The sequence below is a fragment of the Rana temporaria genome, chromosome 4 (genome assembly GCF_905171775.1).
Source record: "Rana temporaria chromosome 4, aRanTem1.1, whole genome shotgun sequence".
Classification (NCBI taxonomy): Eukaryota; Metazoa; Chordata; class Amphibia; order Anura; family Ranidae; genus Rana; species Rana temporaria.
The window spans coordinates 236,020,597-236,045,506 of record NC_053492.1 but is presented as its reverse complement, the minus strand read 5'-3'; the positions used below and the strand labels follow the sequence as shown (position 1 = coordinate 236,045,506).

Here is a 24,910-nt window from a genome sequence, read left to right as displayed (position 1 = left end):
ACAGATGCAAAAGGATTTTATCACAATTGTGCACTTTTGAAGGGACGTAGAGAATTGATGGCTGCAAATAAAAAACTGAAATTTATGTAGGTGGATTTGTTTAATCTCTGTGTGTCATCTTAATCCAGTCACTCTGGACGCCTTCAAACCCATGTCAGACAAAGATGGCCTGATAGTCTTCTCAATTCCTGCAAATGCAGATGCATCTTGGTGACAGGGGGTGGGAACTCCTGATCCCTCTATTCCCCCAAGTCTTTTGTCTTCACCCTGTCTTTTTTTTTTTCCTGTTACTTACCTGCACCCTCTCCATGTCTCAACTTTACATCTGTTCTTCTTTTAGCACTCATGCTGGAGAACTTGATACAGTCATAGAAGGCCACTCAGGAAAAGTTCATACTGAGTGTTTATTGCTTTTCTGATCATAAATGCATTTTAGGTTGTAATATTATCCCAGCCAAAGATGTCCTTTGAGAATGTTCAACAACATTTTTTGGTCACTGAAATGGAAACATCTGTGAATTTTATTTTATTTTTTTTAGCATTAAAACAAATATATCTTAACATATCCAGGACACACATTTATATTTTTTCTGTTGTATTTCAGTCCCATCAGTCCTCCTGCTGTAGATCTTAGAAGAATCATGGAGTTGGAAGAAAATAATCAAAAATGTGGAGCTACACCAAAATTGAATACAGGGTTGGTTCAGATCTTTCTATTTCTTGCTTTATGTTACACCTGCATTCCATAGATTGTAATGTTTGACACTTGAAGATTTGAATAAGTTTGCCAAACACTATTTGCTTGAAACCTGGCAATACAACAAATCCAACCTTCAATTTAAGAAAACCGTGGGAATAACTTTTGTTTATTGGGAAGTACTGCCTCCAACAGTCATACACATGTAAAATAATTAAAATTGAACTCTAGCTTTTGTTACACTTTAGTCTTTTTGGGCCAAGCTGACTAACACGTGAGGCCGCTGGATGTAGCTGCATATCGCGTTCTAGGATCGAGCCAAGAACTTCCTGTCTCGTTCCTGGAACACAATAGAGTCTATCTGATCAGTGCTTAGCCATTCATAGAAAGCAATGTATACTAGCAATGAATACTAAGCTTCCTCTGATTGGCTGAGTAACAACCTCAGTGTCAGAGGTTGGGACATCAGCCTGCCTTTCTGACTCTGCCAATTAGAGGAAGCTTTGTATTTGTTGCTAGAATACATTGGGGTAGATTCAGGTACCGCTGCGCACTCCTTACGGAGGCGCAGCGTCCCGTTTTTGCCCTGCGCCCCCGCAAATTATTTGCGCTATGCTTCATTCACGAAGCAGTAGCCACGTAATTTGCGTGGGCGCTCCTCAAAAATGCCCGGCGTAAGGGCGCGTAATTTAAATGATCCCGTAGGGGGCGTGGATCATTTAAATTAGGCGCGTTCCCGTGCCGAAAGTAGTGCGCATGCTTCGTCGGGAAACTTTCCCGGCGTGCATTGCGGCAAATGACGTCGCAAGGACGTCATTTGCTTCAAAGTGAACGTGAATGGCGTCCAGCGCCATTCACGATTCACTTACGCAAACAACGTAAAATTTAAACTTTGCGACGCGGGAACGACGGGTATACGTAGCATTGGCTGCCCCTGCTTTTAGCAGGAGCAGCCTTACGCGAAACCCGACGTTCGCAAACGACGTAAACTGCGTACGCAGGGCTCGCGTAGGGTTGTGAATCGGCGTTAGTATGCAATTTGCATACTATACGCTGACCACAACGGGAACGCCCCCTAGCGGCCAACGTAAGAATGCAGCCTACGATATAATAGGCATAAGGAGCCTTATGCCAGTCATTTCTTAGGCTGCAGTCGGCGTAACGAGGTTCCTGAATCAGGAGCATTCGTAACGCCGGCGCAGGTAAGCAATTGTGCTGCGTAACTATGGTTACGCAGACGCAATTGCTCTTTGAATCTACCCCATTGCTTTCTATGAATGGCTGAGTGCCAATCAGATAGACTCTACAGTTTTGGAATTTAAAGTGGGACTCCAGACAAAACATCGACAGGAGGAAAGAGCAGACAGTTGAACTCTTGTCCAGTCAATGGTTGGGGAAGGCTAAATTAGGCCTGTTATCACAGAGTATTTGGGGAGAGCAATGTGCGGGGTGTCTGGATCACAAGATTAAATAAAGAAAATTTTAAATCCTTAGGCAGCAAAAACAGTTGCTATGTATTATTATAATTTTTTTTTTTTTAACAAGTAAAATGTGTATTATTTTAATCGTGCATTTAGTTGTTTGCCTGGAGTTTAGCTCTAACACAAAAATAACTTGTATGTGTGAATGTATTCATCATACAATTTTTTTTTTCTAAATCTCTCAACTAACAAGGTTTTCATTTTTAAAACATTATGATTATTTTACAGGGTACAAAAGCCTACCATTCATGGTACAAAGCTGTCTCAGAAGCAGCGGAAAATGATGGCAATGTCTTCTAAAGAGATTTGCAGCACAGAAAGTACAGTTAACAGTGCAGCGCTTACAAATAGCAAGAGTGCACCAAAATCATGGTTAGTATACCTTCAAATAAAATGTTTTTCTTTGCTTATATTTAATCCAGAATTTGTCTTAATAAAATATATATATATATATATATATATATATATATATATATATATATATATATATATATATATATATATTAAAGCGGAGGTCCATCTACCGCTGCAAAAATTAAAAGCCATACTGCTGCTGCTGACTTTTAATAATCGGACACTTACCTGTCCTGGAGTCCAGCGATGTCGGCACCACTGCTGATGTTTCCATCAGCTGTCGGGTGCATGCCGCCTCCATTGCGAGTAAGGGAACCCAGCAGTGTAGCCTTTCGGCTTCACGCCGGGAACCCTACTGCGCATGCGCAAGGCTCCGCTCCTCTCTCCTACTGGCTCGGCGACAGGGGAAGGAGGAGGAGGGAGTCCCAGCCATGATGTTAATACCCGCGGCTGAGGCTCCTGGAAGTGGGGAAAGCATATCTGTAAAAGGCAGGTATGCTGTCCTCCTTCCCCTCCGAAAGCTTCTAAATGTGACACCGGAGGGGAGGAGGAGTACAATGAGCGGAAGTTCCAATTTCGGGTAGAACTCCGCTTTAAGGGCAAAGCTTTTGGGCATGCCCCCCTTGAGTGTACCCCTATAAACTCGCTCCACTCTGTGAGACCTCAGTTCTTTTACTAGTGTCCTGTAGGTAATAGACCTCTTCAACCTTATGAAGAAATTACTCTACTTAACTAGTTCCTATGTAATTTAAATTCTTCAGTCAACTCTACGCTGCCTTCTACTATAACAATAGACAACGTGCATCTGGATCAGTTCAACCTTGATAATTCCTTGGAAACTGTACCTGGAGGTTATGTGTGAGGGCGTTCTGTTTTTGTTGCTTTGAGTACTGGGTTCTGCTTGCATGCTCACCTCAAAACCTAGTGTAATGGCTGTAGTTAGCCACGGTCTGTAGTACTGAACACAGGTCAGGCTAGAGGGTTTCTTCTGTAGAGGAAGTGAGTAGTGCAGAAACTTTAAACTCTTTGATCTCAGATTTAGGCTCTCCAGTCTAGGAGTTGTCTGACTCTCCACTTTTGAAGGAGAGTTTCCGGCATGGTGGTAGCTTCCTTTGAGACAATCCAATTTGTCCGGTTACATTGCAGACTTTCATTTACATGCTGTTGTCATAGACAGATCAAGCTATTTGACACGGAGGACCAGGTTGTCCCTGGTCTGTTGGCTAAGGCCTGCCATAGACGCAGCGATTTTCTTTCCTGCAACCTCGAGATGCAGGAAAGAAAATCACTTGATTCCCCCATCAACAGAGTCAGTGTCGATAGGGGAATCCCTCCCATGGAACCATTGTGTACTCCCAGCAGGGTAAGCTGTCGCTGCCGGGGGAACACAGTGATTATGGCTAGCGGATATAACATCCACTGGTAATAATCCCATGTAAAATCCAACAGGTTGGATTTACCCAAGTTGATCAATCAATTTGGGTGCATTCAGCCTACTTGTACATGGTTCAAGTCTCAGCCAGGTTCCTACTGAACTGGGTGAGATTTAAACCTTCTATGGCTGGCTTCAGGAATCCAGCTTTAGAATTGGGGGAAAATCTTCCTTGCCATCCTCTAGAAGATCCTTATGAGATACACCAGCCTGTCAGGCTGGGGAGGAGTCCTGGGTACCATGTCAATTCAGGAGACTTGGTTGTCTCATCTGTCGAACAGCATTTTAGAACTTCAGGAAAATTGGCTGTTTGCTGTGCTGGATACTGCTGGAAGGTCATTTGATCTGGATTCAGTTAGACAACATCACTGCTGTGGCATCCCTCAGTCATCAGGGAGGTGCCAGAATTCTTGCTGAGGTAAGAGAGGTAAATCAGATCCTGTCCTGGGCAGAACATTCCTGCACTGTTTGCTGACAGAACCTGGACCTGGGGGAGTGGTTCCTACACCTGGATTTGTTCAGGACCTGTGTTGAAGGTGGGGAATGATGCATGTGGACCTCCTGGCCTTCAAGTTCAACAACAAACTGGACAGGTTTATTTCCAGGTATAGGGATCCTTTAGACGATGCAGTGGATGTTTTTTGAAATTATCCACCCTAATCTATGGCTTTCCTCCTCTGAAACTTCTCCCTTGTCTGCCTTACTACAGAAGGGCCTTCCAGTGATCCTCATTGCTTCCGATGGGCTCTGCTAGATCTTCAGGATTTTTTGTCTGAAAGACTGATTTGTCATCCTGCTTCACAGTTGCTGGCTTCAATGGCATGGCTGTTAAAGCCCAAGTATAAAGCATCGATGAAGCTATGGTTCCTGTAATGCTAGAAGTTTTCTTCCTACACGGTCTCTCTTCGGACATGGAAGGCATACTTCACTTGGTGTGAATCTCGGGCTTCCAATCTAGGAGTTTCTTCATGGGATGAATCCTTCATGCAGCTGGGTTTACACAGCATTTGGCTCTTAACACTTTTAAAGGTGGGGTTTTATGGAACCCCCCCTTCCTGTTTGTTCCCATGTGATTCTGTAGGATTCAAATCTGGTTCTCTCTGCACTTCAGAAACTGCCATTTAAACCCATAAGAGACTCTTCTTTCTTCTGTCACTCACAAAGTGGTATTCCTTGACGCCATCTTCAAGTTCAATGTCTAAACTGGTGGCCCTTTCCTGCAAGAAATCTTTTCTGGCTTTACCTATTGACAAGGGGGCGTTGCGGGCCAGGACTTCCTTCTTGCATAAAGAATTTTTTTGTCTTTCATCTCAACCAGGAGATCCCTTTTTTGGCTTCTATTCACCAAAAGAAACTGTCCCTCTTTTTCCTGAATGGAGTTTGGACTTTGAGAGACCGATTAGCTTTTTGTCACCCCAGGTGGTACCTGTAAGCTTATGGTCTCAAGGTTCGGGTTACATACTCTCCTGTCAAGGTGCACTCTAGTAGATCTGTGATTTCTTGTTGGGTATTTCAGCATCTATCAACTGTTTCCCAGTTTTCCAAGCTGCCACCTGGTCTTATTGGTGGAATACCTCTGGAAGATCCATGTCGCTCACCCTTCGAAGTCCCAAAAGTGAAAGTCTTCCTTTGGCCCTTAAAGGAGGAGTGTGGGAAATCACAAAAACAAACATACATACTCACATCTATGGCTACAGCATTGGTCTGATGCTGTAGCTGTCCCCTACAGGCTCTAAGACCGAGAGCTAAGCAATCATGTAACTGCTGATCACTCAGTCCTCGGTCTGCTGAGTGTAGAGCAGTGACTGTGAGTCACTGTGACTCACAGGCCCTTCAGTACTCGCTGGAACATCGTTCTGTGGAGAGGGTGGGAGCTGCTGGCTGGCGTGCTAAGAAGCTGAGCCAGCTGCTGGTCAGGCATCTGAGTAGATCTCAACATTATTGTTGGGATTCTTTCAGAGCCTGGAGCTGCTTTGACAGTAGGCTGTCATGCACTCCTGTTACCCATAAGAGAAGTATGGCCAAAAAAAGCATTACCCTACTTCTCTTTTAATGCTTGAGGAAGAAAATAGGATTTTTGTACTGTAAAATGTTTTTTAGGGGCCATTGAGGGACACAGGTTACCACATGATCATGCTTTTAGGACTGCTGTGCTACTAAACTGGGGCATGCTGATGGTAGGAAGGGTTATTGTGGACTGACCTACGTTTTTTTTTTTTTTGTCTGCCAGTGCCCAATCCCCCTGTAGGCAGAAGCAAAACCCAAAGGTGAAAGACTTAATGTGTCCTTAAATGGACTGCAAAACAAAAATCTATTTTTATTCCTTTTTGGTACAGGTTAGTCGGAATAGAGATTTAGCTGTGCAGACCCTGTTTAATCGGTTGAATTAGTGTGTGCATTAACAATCAGTGGGTTATTCTGGCAGGGAGCTCTCATTTCCATTCATAACTTAAGTGCTGTGCAACTTGTGAAATCCATTGAAATGAAATACTTGCTATGGAAATCCAGCAGCATTTCTGGCGCTGTTAAGTGCCAGAAGGGTGGGAACTTTACTGGCTTTTTATTTAAGATGAGTAAGAACAACGAATACCTCAGACTTCCCATTCCAGGAGAAACCACTGTTTTTCTTCCATCCTTGAAGTTCAGAAATAAATTCCTCCATGGCTGGTTAGGCAGAGATAAGTCATTTTAGGTGAAATTCTGAAGTTTCCATCTCTGTGTGAATTCCAGGGGACCTTTTTTAGTTTCTCTAAGAAAGACTGATAATGTGCAATTGTGCTGGTTCTCAAAACTTTACACATCATATTCACTAGGAAAGCTGTTAACTAAAATGGAATACTATGGGTCCTCTGGCTATAACAACATAACACAAAAACGTATGGAATACAATGGGTCCTCTGGCTATAACAACATTACACAAACACTGATGGAATACAATGGGCCCTCTGGCTATAACAACATAACACAAAAACGTATGGAATACTATGGGTCCTCTGGCTATAATAACATTACACAACACTGATGGAATACAATGGCCCCCCACAACGTTGGATGGGAACACTCGAAATGAACCTGTGGGATTATCGGTTAAGGCTGAATTATTGTCTATGAACAAGTGCTACATATATCATGCTCTTTTGTTTAACCACTGGCCTACAGGGCACTTTCACCCCCTTCCTGCCCAAGCCATTTTTCAGCTTTCAGCGCTGTCACACTTTGAATGACAATTGCGCAGTCATGCAACGCTGTAACCAAATGAAAATGTTATAATTTTTTCCCCACAAACAGAGCTTTCTTTTGGTGGTATTTGATCACCTCTGCAGTTTTTATTTCTTGCACTATAAACAAAAGAAGAGGGACAAGTTTGAAAAAAACACAATATTTTTTACTTTTTGCTATAATAAATATCAATTTTTTTTTTAAAACAATTTTTTTCCTCAGTTTAGGCCGATACGTATTCCTCTACATATTTTTGGTAAAACAAATTGCAATAAGCGTATATTGATTGCTTTGCACAAAAGTTATAGCAGCTACAAAATAAGGGATAGATTTTTAGCATTTTTTTTTTTACTAGTAATGGCGGCGATCAGCGATTTTTATCGTGACTGCGATATTGAGGCGGACACATCGGGCACTTTTGACCAATTTTTGGGACCATTCACATTTATACAGCGATCCCTGCTATAAAAATGCACCGATTACTGTATAAATGTGACTGGCAGGGAAGGGGTTAACACTAGGGGGCGATCAAGGGGTTAGTGTGTTCCCTAGGAAGTGATCCTTACTGTGGGGGAGAGGACTGACTGGGGGAGGTGACCGATGGTTGTCCCTATGTACAAGGGACACACCATCGGTCTCCTCGCCTTGACAGGACGTGGATCTGTGTGTTTTTCCACACACACATCCACGGTCCTGCTCAGTTACTGGGCAATCGCGGGTGCCCGGCGGCCCCTGGGCACACGCATCGGGTCCCCAGTGACGCAGCAGGCACGCGCCCCCTAGTGGCTTAAGAACAAGAGGGTCTACCTCTCGCCGTCATTTGACGGCGGGCGGTGGACAAGCAGTTAAATTCTTTATTTTAAGAAAGCACATACAAATTATTTAAGATCTAGGTAGTCAATTAACACAAAATAATATTTAAAGGGATTTTGCTTTGTCTGCGGCATTAACAGACATCTAAGTAAAAGAAAAACTGCGCTAGTATAGAATACTATAAGCTCCCTAAACCATATGATCAAACCAACACAAACACCAACACTATATATCAATAATACAGTTAGTGCGATTCTTATTATTTATATATTAGCAGACATCTGCCAGACAACGGCTCTTTGGGAAGACATGATTCCTTTGACCAATTTTAAATCCTTTTTTGGTTGCTATCCTCTTCTGTCACCCCCACCTTTTGATGAGCAGTACAAGGAGCTTCTGGCTGTTCAAGTCTACATACAGTATATGGTACCCTGCTAGCAGTCCTTGCACGACCACCTTTAAAGTTCAACTCTAGCCATTTTTTCCATTGATAGGAGATTTAAAACCTCTGTCAGTTTTTACTGTTGTCTGTGTTGATTTGGGAGGTTATACTTTACATTCTGCCTCCAGCGTCATGTGCGGACATGCAGGTTGTCATAGGGATGTCAGTTAAGAGGAGATGCAGAGAGCAGCAAGAACCAGAGGTTCTATACCATTTGCCAATCTATTATTGAAGATGTTTTGGCTAGAATTGGGCTAAGCCCAATTTGTGGAAATATATATTTAGCTAGATTCACAAAGAGTTAAGCCGGCGTATCAGTAGATACGCCGTCGTAACTTGGAATCTAAGCCGTCGTAAATTTAAGTGTATTCTCAAATTGAGTTACACTTAAATGTAGCTAAGATACGACTGCCTGCGCCGTCGTATCTTAGCTGTCCAGTTCCGCCGGCCGCTAGGGGCGTGAACGCTGATTTACGCCTAGAATGCGTAAATCAGCGAGATACACCGATTCACGAACGTACGCTTGCCCGTCGCAGTAAAGATACGCCGTTTACGTAAGGCGTTTTCAGGCGTAAAGTTAGTCGAACAAATAGCTGGCCTAGCCAATGTTAAGTATGGATGTCGTTCCCGCGTCGATTTTTTAAATTTTTACGTCATTTGCGTAAGTCGTCCGTGAATGGGGCTGGACGTAATTTACGTTCACGTCGAAACCAATACGTCCTTGCGGCGTACTTTGGAGCAATGCACACTGGGATATGTCCACGGACGGCGCATGCGCCGTTCGTTAAAAACGTCAATCACATCAGGTCACGAATCATTTACATAAAACACGCCCCCCTGTTCCTCATTTGAATTGGGCGCGCTTAGGCCGGCCCATTTACGCTACGCCGCCGAAACTTAGGAGGCAAGTGCTTTGTGAATACAGCACTTGCCTCTCTGACTTACGGCGGCGTAGCGTAAATACGATACGCTACGCCGGGTCAAAATTACACCGCCCTACCTGAATCCAGCTAATTGTCTGTGTTCCTCTTGATTATTAAAATCTGACACACCTAGGATATAGAAACATCAAAACCATGTCAGAGTGACTTTCAGATACATTTTATTTGCTTATTTTTTCCTGTGGGGAACACTAAAAAGATGTTCTACTTGCCTTATCCCTCGCTTCGGCAGGCAATTCTTAAACTATGACTGTCCCCCAAAGTCGCTTCAATGCGTCAGTCTCATTCTGGTGTCATCTCATATAATGTAGGACCAGCAGTTCTGCAATGTAAGTGAGGACCGCCGCGTTGTGGAGAAGATGAAAGCTATAGGTGGAGTGAGGGAAAAAAAAAAAAAAAATGTGCATTTAACTCTTCCAGTGCAGAGTAAGCACCACAGGAAGGGTGGTTTTGAAATTTCCCTAGAGATCAGATTTAAAAAATCGGTGAGATAAAGATAAAATAAGGCAGAGTAACCAAGGAGACTTTATAAATCTTTACAGGGCCTCATCTGTACCGTCTGCAGCAGAACACAAATCATTCCGTGACCTCCTTTTCCAAGAGCAAAAATCTGTCATCTCTCCAAATTCCCTGGGCAATGCTGGCAAAAAAAACTTCCAGCAGGAGGAAATGGACCCTCGCAGATTAGCAAAGTAAGAATGTTGTGTTTTTTTTTTTGTTTTTTTGTTTTTGTTTTTTTAATAATAAACTGTATAACCAATTATTGCTTTTTATGCACGGAAAAGAAGAAAACATGTGCTACTGTTTAAAATATTCAGTAGTTCTGGTAATTACAAATTTATTTACAAACAAGCAATTTTTCAGGTTTTATATATACACTTGTAAATAGTGGCTAATTAACAGTATAAAATAACATAGCCTTTAAAAAAAAAAAAAAAAATCTGTAGAAAAAAAAAGCACATATTGCACAAGCTTGCCCTAGTTTGTGCAATATGTGCTTTTTTTTTTTTTCTACAGAATTGTTTTTTTTCTACAGAATTTTTTTTTTCAAGGCTATGTTAATTTATACTGTTAATTTATTTTGTCCTCCGTCATATTGCACAAGCTTGCCCTAGTTTGGTGTTACCAAGCATTTTGTTAAAGAAAACTACTAGCATTGTTTTGCAAAAAAAATGTAACAAGTTGTGACTAAGAGGCTTAATCCTGGTACACACTGAGGTTTTTTCCTGTTCAACCCAGCAGGTTGAACGAAAAAAAAAACCTGTCAGCTCCAGTCGGAGCCGATGTACTACCTATGCGGAGTTAGTATAGCGATGTCCCCTGCTCTGCCAATGGCAGAGAGCACTGATCGAGAGTCTGTCAGCTGTTGGTTTTCCAGCACGCTTATGCGACAGGAGTCAGCCAATGAGCCGGCTTCTGACGGACAGGGTCGCATACACACGGGCCAATAGCAACCGTGTTATTGTTTTTCTTTTTTTGTTAACCGTCCGATTTCTCCTGACATTCAAGCTATGTGTAGGGCGATTAAGGCTAAGCAATTTTTCAGCAAGTATTTTATTGTTTGCTTTCATTTAATTTGTGCAATTCCTTTAAATGGCTTAGTATGAAAAATATGCATTGTTTGTAGTTTCTTTGAGTTTTTTTAGGATCTGGTTCCATACTGACCCCCAGTGTAACTTATACCCCTTTCACACTGCAGGCGCTATTGCGCTAAATATGGCGCCTGCTAACCGACCCTAAACAGCCGCTGCTGTGTCTCCAGTGTGAAAGCCCCAAGGGCTTTCACACTGGAGCGGTGCGCTAGCAGGACGGTAAAAAAAAGTCCTGCTAGATGCATCTTTGGAGCGGTGTGTATACCTCTCCTCCCCCGCTCCCGCCCATTGAAACCAAAGGGACACTTTGGCTATACCGCTGGCAAAGACGCTTTGTGGCGGCTTTTAGCCCTTTCTTGGCCGCTAGCGGGGGGTAAAACCGACCCACTAGCGGGCAAATAGCACCGCAAAATTGTCGGTAAATCGCTGTGAAAAATAGCGGCGCTTTACCGCCGACGCACCTCCCGCCCCAGTGTGAAATGGGCCTTATGATTTATTTTTGACGGGTAAAATTTGACTGAAGCAATTTGGTTTGGCTGACAAACTTTTATAGCAGAATTTTTGCTCTTGAGCCATCTAGAGAAACCTGTCTGGGTGTGAGTATAGTGCTTAAACAGAACTTACCTTAAACGTTGGGAGTGTTTTTAGTATACTGTCTAAGGAAACATTAGTGTTCTTGTTTTTCTGGTTGCCTGTTTTATATTCTGACAGATGGATGATTGTATCTGTATAATAGGGAGACTTGTATTGCCTTGTGATTTTTGGATAGACCAAAGACTGTGATCATTTTTACATGCATGTGTCAGTGCTTAATTACATATTGCAGGCAATTGAACGCATCATTTGTATTATGACCAGTTCTCCACCTTTATCTTCAAGGCTGACATATGTATTTAGGATAGAGAGAAATTACTTCCTTGAAGAAAAATTAGAGCTGTGTTCTTTAACCACTTAAAGACCACCTACTGCATATATACTGCAGCAAGGCGGCTCTATTGTGCGAAATCACGTACCTGTACATCATTTGGTGCAATAGATACTTTGGGTACAGTGTCACATGAGCACGCATATGTCAGTTGAAGTAACCCAGTGCCCTATCGCAAAAAATGGCCTGGTCATTAACCACTTCATTACTGGGCACTTAAACCCCCTTCGTGCCCAGACCAATTTTCAGCTTTCAGCACTGACACATTTTGAATGACAATTGCGCGGTCATACAACACTGTACCCAAATTATATTTTTATCATTTTTTTTCCCACAAATAGAGCTTTCTTTTGGTGGTATTTGATAATCTCTGCAATTTTTATTTTTTGCGCTATAAACAAAAAAAGACAGAAAATTTTGAAAAAAAACACAATATTTTTTACTTTTTGTTAAAATAATATCCCAATTTAAAAAAAAAAAAAAATTTCCTCGGTTTAGGCCGATACGTATTCTTCTACAGATTTTTGTTAAAAAAAATCGCAATAAGCGTATATTGATTGGTTTACGCAAAAGTTATAGCGGCTACAAAATAGGGGATAGATTTATGATTTTTTTTTTTTACTAGTAATGGCGGCTATCTGCGATTTTTTTTTGTCAGGCCTGCGATATTGCGGCGGACGTATCGGACACTTTTGACACAATTTTGGGACCGTTCACATTTATACAGCGATCAGTGCTATAAAAATGCACTAATTACTGTATACATGTGACTGGCAGTAAAGGGGTTAACACTAGGGGGTGAGGAAGGGGTTAAATGTGTATCCTGGGTGTGTTCTAACTGTGTGGGGGGAGATGACTGACTGGGGGAGGTGACCGATGCTGTGTCCCTATGTACAAGGGACACAGATCGGTCTCCTCTCTCCCTGTCAGGACGTGGAGCTCTGTGTTTACTGTCACCGCCGATCGCGGGTAGCTGGCGGACATCGCGGCCGCCAGGCACGCGCATCGGCTACCCATCGATGCGCCAGGCACAGTGTTTCCCCGCTGCATGCCCCCATCGGCAAACAGGGGGAATGTAAATAAGAGGACGTCCACCCGGCACTTGAGAGCCGCGCTGTGGACGTCTTTCGTCTATAGCGCGGATCTCAAGTGGTTAAAGGGGTAAAACCTTCTGGGGCTGAAGTGGTTAAAAGAAATGCATCCGGTCAAATTTAGACGCAATGGCCACAACCATCATTGCCAAAAATGACACAGCCCCTCTTAGTATAGGTACAAAAGCATCATTTACCGGTATAGAGAATTTCATTACTGTTTGCTTTCAAAGACGTATATCCATGTTTGCGTTTTCACTTAAATGTACTGTGCCCATGCTCATAAGTGTTTTACGCACTACTTTCCTTTCAAAGAGGACAAAGAAAAGAAAACATTCTAAAGAGACCAAAAATAAAAATAGAAAGGGAAAATAAGCTAGTCTAAGATTCCAACAACAACAGCTACAAATACCTTTTGCATTCTTGAGGTTTTCTTTTCTTTTATTCTTATGCATTTCATGAATAAACGTTTTGTCATTTTAATGTCATGCCTTGCAAAAATATGCCAGGAAATGCATGCTGTTTTGTGGAATGGTAGATATAGAGGCGAGGGATATGGTCATGGACATTGGGAAGGAAAATATAAAATTATTTTAAAACAGTTGTGTTATATACACTGAGCGGCCACTTTATTAGGTACACCTTGTTAGTACCGGGTTGGACCCCCTTTTGTATTCAGAACTGCCTTAATTGTGACTGTGGAGACCATTAGAGTACAGTGAGCTCATTGTCATGTTCAAGAAACCAGTGGTGAGATGATTTGGGCTTTGTGACATGGTGCATTATCCTGCTGGAAGTAGCCATCAGAAGATGGGTACATTGTAGTCATAAAGGGATGGACATGGTCAGCAACAATACTCAGGTAGTGGTGTTTAAATGATGCTGAATTGGTACTAAGGGGTCCGAAGTGTGCCAAGAAAATATCCCCCACACCACCACTAGAAAAACAGTCCTGCAAGCAGCATCTTTGGGGGGTGTGTAGGAGCGCTGTATACAGTGCTCCTTCACCACCCCTGCCCATTGAAATGAATGGGCAGCACTTCTGAAGGCACGGCAACACAGGCGCCCTAATGAGCTTGTTTCTGCTGAAATGCTTTCTTGAGTCATGAAAGTACCCTAGTGTGGTTAATTATTTAACATGTTCCTTCCTACACTTTCATTTCTTTGAGTATTATATTACAGCTATGACCTTTAATTGAATAAGCTCAGAAGGTGTATGTGTTTAATTATGGCCTGTTGTTTTTTTATGTCTTTCCTTTTTTCTTTGAATAACATTATCAGGAGGGTAATTACTTATGGCGCATATATTTTCCTTCAAATTGTTTCCGTAGATGGGAGAATACATCTACGGAATTATTTTGTGCCATTATTTTACTGAGGAAAATAATATATATGATCACCAGAGAGTGCTGTTGCATAAGCATAAGACATCGTACTGCAGGTGATCTTATTCTGGAGTCTAGGGCTGTTTGTTATAGTGTATACACACACACACACACACGCTAACCTACAAAATAGATTTTTTTTCCTATTTACTGTATCATATCCTAGTACAGGCTTTTAGATATGCTAATAGCATTGATCCTTAGACCCCTTTCTGGGGCAGTTTGCAGGCGATATTGCGCTAAAAATAGCACCTGAAACCGACCTGAAACTGCGGCGGTGCGCTAGCAGGACCGCTCCAAAAGTCCTGCTAGCCGCATTTTTGGAGCAGTGTGTTTACCGCTCCTCCACCGATCATTCCCATTAAAAGTAATGGGAAACCGCGGCTATACCGCCGGCAATGCGCCCCTGCAGAGACCATTGCGGGCGGTATTAACCCTTTTTCAGGCGCTAGCGGGGGGTTAAACTGCACCGCTAGCGGCCAAATACCGGAAAGCGCCGCACCTCCCGCTCCAGTGTGAAAGGGGCCTTGGAGAAAACTGATGCAGTAAGGCTGCTTTCACACTAAAAGTGCCAGCCATTAGCGCTAAAGCGCAGCTTGTATTAGCGCTGTTTAAGCAGGGGGGCCCTTTTAACCCCAAAAAAGGTTAAAAACTCAGTTTTGCAGGTTTTTTTTCCAAATAAATTTTCAGGCGTTGTGAAAGTGCTGCCCATTCATTCCAATAGGCAGGGTGTTTTGGGAGCGCTAAACACAGCACTCCCAACCTGCTCCAAAGATGCTGCTTGCAGTACTTTTCGGAACTTCCCGCAAGCGCACCGCCCTAGTGTGAAACGATACACTGGAATGAATGGGAGGCAGTTTTCAGGTACTTAGCAGAGAGTATTTCTAGCGCTAAAGCTATAGCTTGTTTTGGGTTAAATTAAAGAAAATTATTGGCAATGGAAATAATCTGAAGTATAATATCCCCTCCTTAAAGTGGAGCTCCAGACAAATCAAAAGAAAAATATAAGCCAACGATGTATTTATAAAAAGTCATTAAATGCATTTTAAATATAGTTGCCATTAATGATTGAATGGGGTTAAAAAAAATTAAAAAAAATTCTACAATTCACTGTACAAAAGTATACCATCCAACTTAGAACTTAAAGGAACACTAAAGGTTCGTTTTTTATTAGATCAATTGATTGCTGTAAGCTAGAGCATTTAAATATCACTTACCTCGTTTTTCCTTTTGACCTCCAAAATACAGTAATCCAGGTTTGAAAATACCATTTCCTGTCACTCCTCTTCTAGCTTTCCACCAGCATCTGAGACGTTTTGCATGGTGGAAAGCAGAATGTGCTCACCCCCTCCCTATGACTACAGCCCTGCATGAAGATGCTCTCTTATCCCTCACAGGCATGGAGGCTAAGCCTAATGGGAACTGTAGTTCCCATTAGGCCGTGATGTAGCAAGAATGAATGCGCACCGCAAACCAGGAAGTCAGTGAGAATAACGATTCAGGAGTGCTGGAGGTGAATAAAACAGCTCGATTTCAACAGGTATCAAACTAGTTATAATGCAAAACATTACTTTTTACTTTATCAGCTACTGTCAGACTTTAATTTAAGAGGAAAATATTTTTGTCTTTACAACCCCTTTAAGACAGAGTTACACCTAGGTGAGGGGAAACAGCATGCTAAATATTAGGTGTGGCTTTATGAGGCATGGTAAAATAGAATCTGAGACTGCCCAAAGTGTACAATTCACACATTTGTTACAGTCCTTGCATCTACAGAATACTTAATAACTACTGTGTTATTAGTGAGAGTCTCACAAACACAGATAAACCTAAAGAAAAAAAAATTATACACTGACCCTTTTTCTTCATTAAAACAGATGGAAAACTACACAACAATCAGTGAATGTTGAAAGAATAACCAACTTTCTCAGCAGTATGTAACGTACAGCAGAGCTTACAGAGTACAGTGGTTAGCACCATGTACAATTTCATATAGAGGTCAGTGGTTAGGACGTGTATGTGCAGCAGTCAAGAGTATGTGTCATAGTGCCCCTTATATAGATGTACAGTGGGAAAAGAGAATGCCTAGTGTCAGTGGAAGTAAAAAAATGCCTCAGTGTTAGTCAGTAGAAGTAAAACAAACTAACCCGGTGTCACTGGTCAGTAGGAGAAAAAAATGTCCCAGTGTCGATAATTAATTGGGGGAGCAAATGTAGGAGAAAAAAGTTTCACAGTGGTCAGTGGAAGGGAAAAATTACCTGGCACCATTGGTAGGGAAAAATTACCTGCCACCATTGGTAGGGAAAAATGCTTCAGTGTTCCATCATTCCTCCTTTTGATCTTCTGACTCCACCTTTTGATTTTCAAAACATGGCTAGTTATACAGGAGCACATGCACAAGGAAAGGGAGTGCACACGCAGAGAGTGAAGAAGCCAACTTTGCAATTGCTGTCTTTGTCCCCGCCCATCTTGCTAACTTTGCCAGCGAGCATTCGCAGCCAGGTGCTGGACCAAGAGTTCCAGCACCCAGCAGCGGGATATCAGGATTTTGGTCCTGGTACAATTCCTTGGGTCTGAGAAGGACACAGACTGGGAAAGGAATGACTAACTCTTAGCCAGTCAGGGTTCAATTACTTTGCAGTTTTGTCAAACGGTGTAAACATACTTACAGAGCAGAGCACAGGGATAACTTCATCAGAGTGCTGCTGTGACTTACCGGTAATTGTCTTATCGGCAGGCTGGAGAAGGAGAGGTGACTAAATAAGCAGAATGTCAGCAGCAATCTTCTCTCCTATTGTCTATTATCAGATGGATAAGTAGCAGCTACTATTTATGTGGAGGTGACTTTTTGTAGCTATAAGAGTAAAACAAGATGTATGGAGATCCTGAGGTTGATTTTGCTAGTGTCCTGCTATAATAAATTAGCATTGTGATAAAAAGTTTTTGATCCCCGTATTTGTGACATAATATGTTCTTTAAAAAAAATAACTTTGTGTGTATGACTTGGCCCCCGCCCCCTGACAGCTGCGTCATTGGATTTGATTGATGGCAGCGGGAGCCAATGGTTGTGCTGCTATCTATCTATCCAATCAACGCAGAGACTCTGTGGAGAAGAGGATGCCAGGGATCTGTAGCATGTTTTCTTAGAGGTTTTATTGAGAAATTGATAGCAGACAAAACCAGTTTTTCTGGAAAGAGTAACAGTATATTACTATTGAATAATACTGGTAGAGCTTACTTTATTTCAAGCATGACTATTAACATTTTATGTGATTGTACCAGTGCAAGTGCTGCATATATTGTTAAAGTACCATTTTTTTTTTTTTTTTTTATAAATGATAATGCTTTCTTTATATACAACTAGCTGAATACCCGGCGTTGCCCGGTCTTCCTATCTTAACCTTTTGGGGAGGAAAATCATAGTAATATAAATATACCCATCTTTTATATAAGGGTGTAGGTAAGGGTTAATTTAACTGTCATATATTTTTATTTGGCATATAAGTAATATGTGTACCAGGTATTATTGAAATATCTCCAGGCGTACAGAAGTTATGTGGGAACATACATTTCCCATTGATTTGCATGGGACTTTACACAAAAACCCCGACCCTCACAAATGGGGGTAGTTAAGGGATAAATTAACTATCCTATAGTTTAAGTGGACATATAAGTAACATGTGACCAAGTGTTATCGAAATATCTACAGCCGTTTGGAAGTTATGAACATGTATTTCCCATAGAGTTGAATGGGACTTTAAAGGAAAACCCCGACCATGGCAAATGGGGGTGGGTAAACCACCTATCCTATGTTTGTTGCTGACATATAAGTAACATGTGTGCCAAGTTTCATATAAATATCTTTAGCCGTTTGGACGTGATGCTGGAACATACATACACACACACGTTGAGTTTTATATATATAGATTTTGTAATCACCAGCTCTAAAGAAGGTTTTATAGGTATCCCACATGGCATACTGGTTTATTTATTAATACTCGGATAACAGCATGAAGCACATAGTAGCTGGAGCTTGCATTATGAGAGGCCTGTATATCCACCTTGTAGAAATTTGAGAACGTGTGAACAGAACACAAGGTGTCAGCCTTGCAAATCTGAGGACCAAATGCTTGATGTTTAAAAAAGTCCAAGAGGCTCCAACAGCCTTGGAGAAACTGACTTGAATTGGGAACAAAGGAATTCTGTCCCTAAAGCCTCGTACACACACGGTTTTCTCACCAAGAAAACTGCTGGCAGAGCTTTTTGCAGCGAAAACTCTGCATGTGTATGGTTTTTCTTTGAAAAAACTGTCAGGAAACTCGACGAGAAAAATAGAGAACCTGCTCTCTATTTTCTCGTTGGGATTCGAGCGTGTGTATACTTACCTGCCTCCATGGAAACCTGTGCATGCTTGATGAGACTTTGGCGCATGCGTGGTAGCTTCCTAGGCATAGTGTAGGGTGTAGCAAGATGGCGGCGACGGCATTGAATGTGACGAGCGCATGCTCGTCATAGACGATGACGTCACCCCATTCTTGCCATTCAAAAGGACAGCGGTTCTTTTGAATGGGGTGTGTGTGTGTACACTCGGCAAGCAAGAAAGCTTGCCAGGAATCTCATCAGGAAAACCAACATTTTTTTCCTGATGAGATTCCCGGCCATGTGTACAGGGCTTAAAGGGGTTGCAAAGGTAAAACATTTTTTCCCTAAATGGCTTCCTTTACCTTAGTGCAGTCCTCCTTCACTTACCTCATCCTTCGATTTTGCTTTCAAATGTCCTTATTTCTTCTGAGAAATCCTCACTTCCTGTTCTTCTGTCTGTAACTACACACAGTAATGCAAGGCTTTCTCCCTGGTGTGGAGAAAGCCTCTAGAGGGGGCGAGCAGGAGTGTCAGGACGCCCACTAACACACAGCTCCTTTCTCTATCTGCAAAGTAGAGAATGTCCTGACTTGCCTGCTCGCCCCCTCCCCCATCAAGAGGCTTTCTCCACACCAGGGAGAAAGCCTTGCATTACTGTGTGTAGTTACAGACACAAGAACAGGAAGTGAGGATTTCTCAGAAGAAATAAGGACATTTAAAAGCAAAATAAAAGGATTAGGTAAGTGAAGGAGGACTGCACTAAGGTAAAGGAAGCTATTTAGGGAAAACATTTTTTACCTTTACAACCCCTTTAAGGGTGTAGTCCTTGGAGATGAGCCTATCTGATCCACCTGGCAATGGTGGAGCAGGAAGCATAATGCCCTTTATAAGGGGTCACAGTCAGAACAAAGAGAGGCTCAATTTCCCTGTTGTGTTTTGGAGCAGGACAAAGGGAAGGAAGGTTAGTGTCCTTATCAGGTGGAAAGAAAAAATCACTTTAGATAGGAAGAAAGGTTGTGGTCTCAAAACCACTTCTTTACTTGTGCAAAACAAGAAAGGGCTTGAAAGATCTGCCAACTCAGAAAGACACCTAACAGATGTACTGGCCTCCATGAAGGCAACCTTACAAAAGAGGTCTTCCAATAGATGTGTCTCTAATTGGTTTGAAAGGTGGGTCACTAAAGAACATAGTACCAGGATAAGATGCAAACGTGACACAGGAGCTTCAATTGAGAGATTTATATTTCCCTGGGGGAAAAAAAACTTGAATAGGGATTGCAAAGAAAAAGATTTCTGGAATAAAATGGATAAGACTGGAACGTGTCCCTACTCAGGGCCAAATGCTGGTCAATACCAGACTAAAGAAAAGCTAAAATACAAGAGTAACTGTGACGGTATCGGTATAATATCCCCGTCAAGCATTCCCTCCTCTCCATACAAGAACATCACAGGATCCCCCACACATGAGTCAAGACTGGATGCTGGAACCAAGACACTTTATTGACACAAAAACTCAGCTTATATGTGGTTACAGCCTGTTAGGAACGCCCCCCTCACACAGTGGGGTTTCCCATACAGATTATAGGAGACAAGTCGGAGCCGACCATGCAGACACGTTTCTTTAGATAAAGACATCAGTGGAGTTAATTAATACACTGAAGCAATCAGAATAATTAACATACTACTTCTCTAATCATTTAGCCTGATGATACAATACACATCTTTTAAGGGTAAACACAGATCTTCTTTACACAACACAATAGATCAATTAACCTTTAGAATAGTGAGGGGACATTAGCACGTCAATAACCGGTCAGAGGAATGAATCACACATGAAATTCCTTTCTACCTCTACCCATATGGCTAGCAGGGAGCAGTAAACTGAGACATATAGGCAAATGTATCACAGTAACTATTTACTGGGACTTAGCATCTTGGCATTGCACTAGACAAAGTAAGATTGCCAAATAAGATGGTAAATCTGTCAGGAGTTAGATTTTTCATGCTGTTCAAGCCAGAAACTTTAGGGCCAACTTGGTGTGATAACTATAACCAGCACTGTTTCCTACTCTTATCTTGCGTAGCAGTCAAGGGATTGTTGAATGGATTCTCCATTTGAAGGAATGCATAGAGCATCTACATCGAATGTTAGAATATCCCTGGTGTTGGCCTCGAATTTGTTCAGCTTGTCGTTGAACGTGGAGACCTGGATATCCACATCTCCCCCCTTCCCCTTTTTGACAGAGACTTTAAAAGCTCTCTGGATGCAAAAACCACACTCCCAGGTCTAGGCATTGTTGGTTTAGCAAGTCTGCCTGCCAGTTGTTTACTCCGGAGATGTGGATGGTCAAGAGAACTGAAATGTGAGTCTCACGTCTTTTTTTTTCAAGGGCAGTTTGACTCCCGATACCCCCCTTTGTGTTTATGATGGCCACTGCTGTGGTATTTTCTGACCGTGTCATGGCTGGATCACTTGGCAGAAAAGCGTCCAGTGTTGCAGAGAAAATCTGATGTTTTTCAGTTTCAGAATATTCATGGGAAGTTTTGAGTCCTGTGGGAACTAGGTCCCCTAGACAGTCAGGAAATTGTAAAATCCGCCCCAGCTTGTAAGATGTCTGTAGTGAAACTGGGCAAGGTGAACTGCCTACAACGAGGATATCATCAAGCCCAGAGCCCTCATGCATAATCAAATTGAGGTGTGCCTTTTTTACCTAAGGATCCTCGTGTGCAGGGCAGGACTTAGGGTGGTGGGGGCCCCTGGGCTTGAGTCGCTTTTGGGCCCTACCTTCTATACATTACTTTAAATAGAACAAAATGATACATACACAAGCTATGTATTAGAGCTACACAATTCTGGATAAACTAAGAGTAAAAATAGAGATCACGATACTGAAGTAAACCCCGGCCGATTTTTGCAGTTTTTCAATTATTACGTTATAACAGCTCATCGCAATGCAATACATTATATATATATATATATATATATATATATATATATATAATCACCCAAAAATGAGGCCTGCAAATACTTTTTTTAAGATGGTTTCGTTGTCTGTATTTCCGGGTATCTCAAGCGCCATTCGTACTGCAGTTATGTGATTTAAATTATGACGTGGCTTCCGCCCTTACTGTTTCCCTGTCAGTAATCTCGCGCATGCGCCGTAACCATTCGTTGCTGTGTCTGCGGCTGCTGTTTTCTTTCACTCCCCTTTAGTCACACGGGTGAGTATCAGGAAGAGTGGAAGGAGCTAAACACCGCAAGACTTCTCCTCTGTGCCGGACAGAGGGGAAGTTCTCACAGACTGCATTCCGGCAAGCTTTAAATGCCGGTTTAGAGGGGCTAATGTGCGCAAGCGTGGTGACGTCAAGCAAATAATCAACTGCCTGTGTTATGGGCTATTTTTTAAGACAATGTTGTGTCCGAGGATTTACATTACAACCACTTTAAATGACTGGCATATTATTGAAAAAAATTAAACTTATTGGGCGGGGCCCATGGGCTGGAGCCCAGTGAAGCCCAATGGTAAGTCCAGCCCTGCCCGTGTGGCACCTTAGGAAAGCAACTTTTCCAATAAACTAGGAACAGTGTTGCGCTACACCCAAATATACTGTAGATATATATATAGTTACGTGACTTCCTTGGGGTAAAAGTCATCATCTATTGGACATAGTGGAGTATATGAGGTGGAATTAGTAGACAATTGGACAAAGCGCAATATGACCTGTATATTTATATAGGTCCACAGGTCAGGTGTGCAAGTATTCTTACTGGCGGAGGAACACTTTTTGATGGCGCATGTATTCAGAAGCACTGAATATGAGAATTATCGATTGAACTTTTGGATTGGACTCTCTATTAAAACAAGTTTCTGTGGTGTTTCTATGAATAGTAAGCTTTACACATTTACTTGAGGTGAATACAGGTAATGGTGGTGTTCATGGTTTTGATTGATATCCATAATTGGAAGTCACTATATATTTTTGGGAGTACTGCAACACGGCTGTTTATTGATGGTTTGGTGTGGGAACACAATATTGGTGTATGCTGCAGCGCTAAAATTTGTATTTTATTTAGGTTTTTTGGTGGCGCACAAAGATTGTTTATTACGTGTTAGAGCTGGAGAGCAATCTATAGAAAGTTACTTACAAAGGTTTGAAGAAACTAAATCATCCTTTTGATGTTGGCAAACCATGTTGGTGCTAAGGAATCCTTTAGTAGGAGGTCATCCAGATAACCTGTGATATCAATGTTCTGGGCTCGCAGAAGAGCAGGGCAAGCACCTTTGTGAAGTCTGGGTGTAGAGACCAGCCCCGATGGTAATGGTCTCCCACAGCAAAACATACAAAGCATTGATGTAAGGGGAAGATAAGAATGTGTAAATGGGCATCTTGTATGTCTGCTAATGCCAGAAATTCCCCTTCATCCAGAGAAACTATGACAGATCTTGGTAATTTCATCTGGAATTTTAGTACACAAGGACATCTGTTTAGAGGTTTTAGGTCCAGCATTGGGTTAATGCCTCTATTTGGTTTTGGGACTGTAAATAGGTTTGTATAGAAATCTTAAATGTATTCTAAATGAAGTGGGGCAACCACTCCTTGTGCCTGAAGTTGGTGCAAGGCAGTAATTAAATCTGCCACCACCTGGTCTGGAGCTGACAAATTGGAAGGCAAAAATATAGGAAGGAGTAGAGATAGAAACTCTATTTTGTACCCCTTTGAACTGATAGATGTTACCACAAAGGCCAACAGATGTTCCCTCACGCTAAGGAGTAAGGGGGGGGCAACTTTTGTTGTACAGAGGGATTGTGGTCCTGCTCAATTGACTTAAGTGTCCAGGGCTTGCAACAAGGTCCTGTTTACGAGGGAAAGGTAGGAGCCATAGGAGATTAAATCTTCTTATGGGGTAGGGCTACCTTGGAAAGGCGAGGAGATGATAAGCCAACAAGAGGAAGCCTTCTATTCATTGATAAAATACAAGGCTTTCTATGACTAAGCAGTGCCCAGGCCGACTCGATTTTGTTCCGTGAATGGGAAGAAAAGTCCCCCGTACTGCTGCACTGTATACTGTATGAAGCTACTGCTACTTACAGCTTATACAGCACTGCGAGTGGCCACAAAAGGAAATGGTTTGTTTGGGCCAGCTTGGCCAAAACTATTTCAATTATCACAAAACCCAGAGTTGGGCTTTAAGATATACATTAAGTTTTTTATATTTGGACTTTAAAGGTATCGTATCTTGCATAAGGTTTCTAATTGGTACTTTTTAGTAGCACTACATTCAATTTTAATACCTCACTGAAAATGTGTCCGTGTCAAAAGTCGATTGCAGCTTATATTATACAGCATTAAAAGGTATAGGGGCATATTTATAAAGCAGTGAGTCTGACAGTCAGCAAACATTCTCTACCAGAGAATGGTGAAAATCACACTCACTGTTTTAAAACTGGACCCCATAAGGTTTCTAAACCGAAAGAATTGACAGTGAGTTTTGTACACAAAAAAGGATAAAAAAAAGTTATCTGCAGAACTTTCCTCAATAAATAACACAAATATTCCTCTCATAAACCCATTCATAGGAAGCTCTGACACTAGTGAATTATAAGATGCGGCTAACTTAAAAGTTTCTAAGCTTTAACTGAGCTCAAATTCTTCCAAACCACAGCCTGTCTGGCCTCAAATATAGCCTTTTCCACAGTAAAACGAAGGACTGTGTAACCGTTTCTAAATTAAACAAAATGAAACTCCAGCAGGGACGTGTATAAAAGTACAGTTGGAACAAATATAAAATAATTTTTGTTCCTGAATTTCGGCAATTGTAATATTTCCCTCATTTAGCGTGCAAAATCAGAATATAATGTAAATAAACTCATTTAGCAACTGATGAGTTCTTGTGGGCACTGTAATCTGGGCATGATTACATATAATCAGATCAGATTGTTGCCATGCCTTCCCCCCATCTCGACTGTGTGGGTGGAAGGGCTGGAGACAGCAGATTGGAGCATGCTGGGCCCCCTATCTTTTTTTATATCCACCCCATGGCAATGCTGGGAAGATGTTTCAGCAAGGCAGTACCTGGAGCTGCAAAATGAAAAAAAATTTAATTAAATTAAATAATACCAAGCTATCGCTGCCCTTCTGAAAAGGCTATTTGTCTGGGTATTAGGCCTCATTCA

General features: G+C 41.9%; 1 protein-coding gene across 1 annotated transcript in view; it reads left to right on the top strand.

Annotated features, from left to right (window-relative positions):
* The window catches only part of IBTK (inhibitor of Bruton tyrosine kinase), a 128,499-nt gene that overhangs the window by 83,641 nt on the left and 19,948 nt on the right, over nt 1–24,910 (top strand). The window contains exons 24-26 of the mRNA XM_040350013.1: nt 605–697; nt 2,407–2,550; nt 9,922–10,071. Coding sequence (XP_040205947.1) covers nt 605–697; nt 2,407–2,550; nt 9,922–10,071 — 387 coding nt within the window. The remainder of the gene's footprint in view (nt 1–604; nt 698–2,406; nt 2,551–9,921; nt 10,072–24,910) is intronic.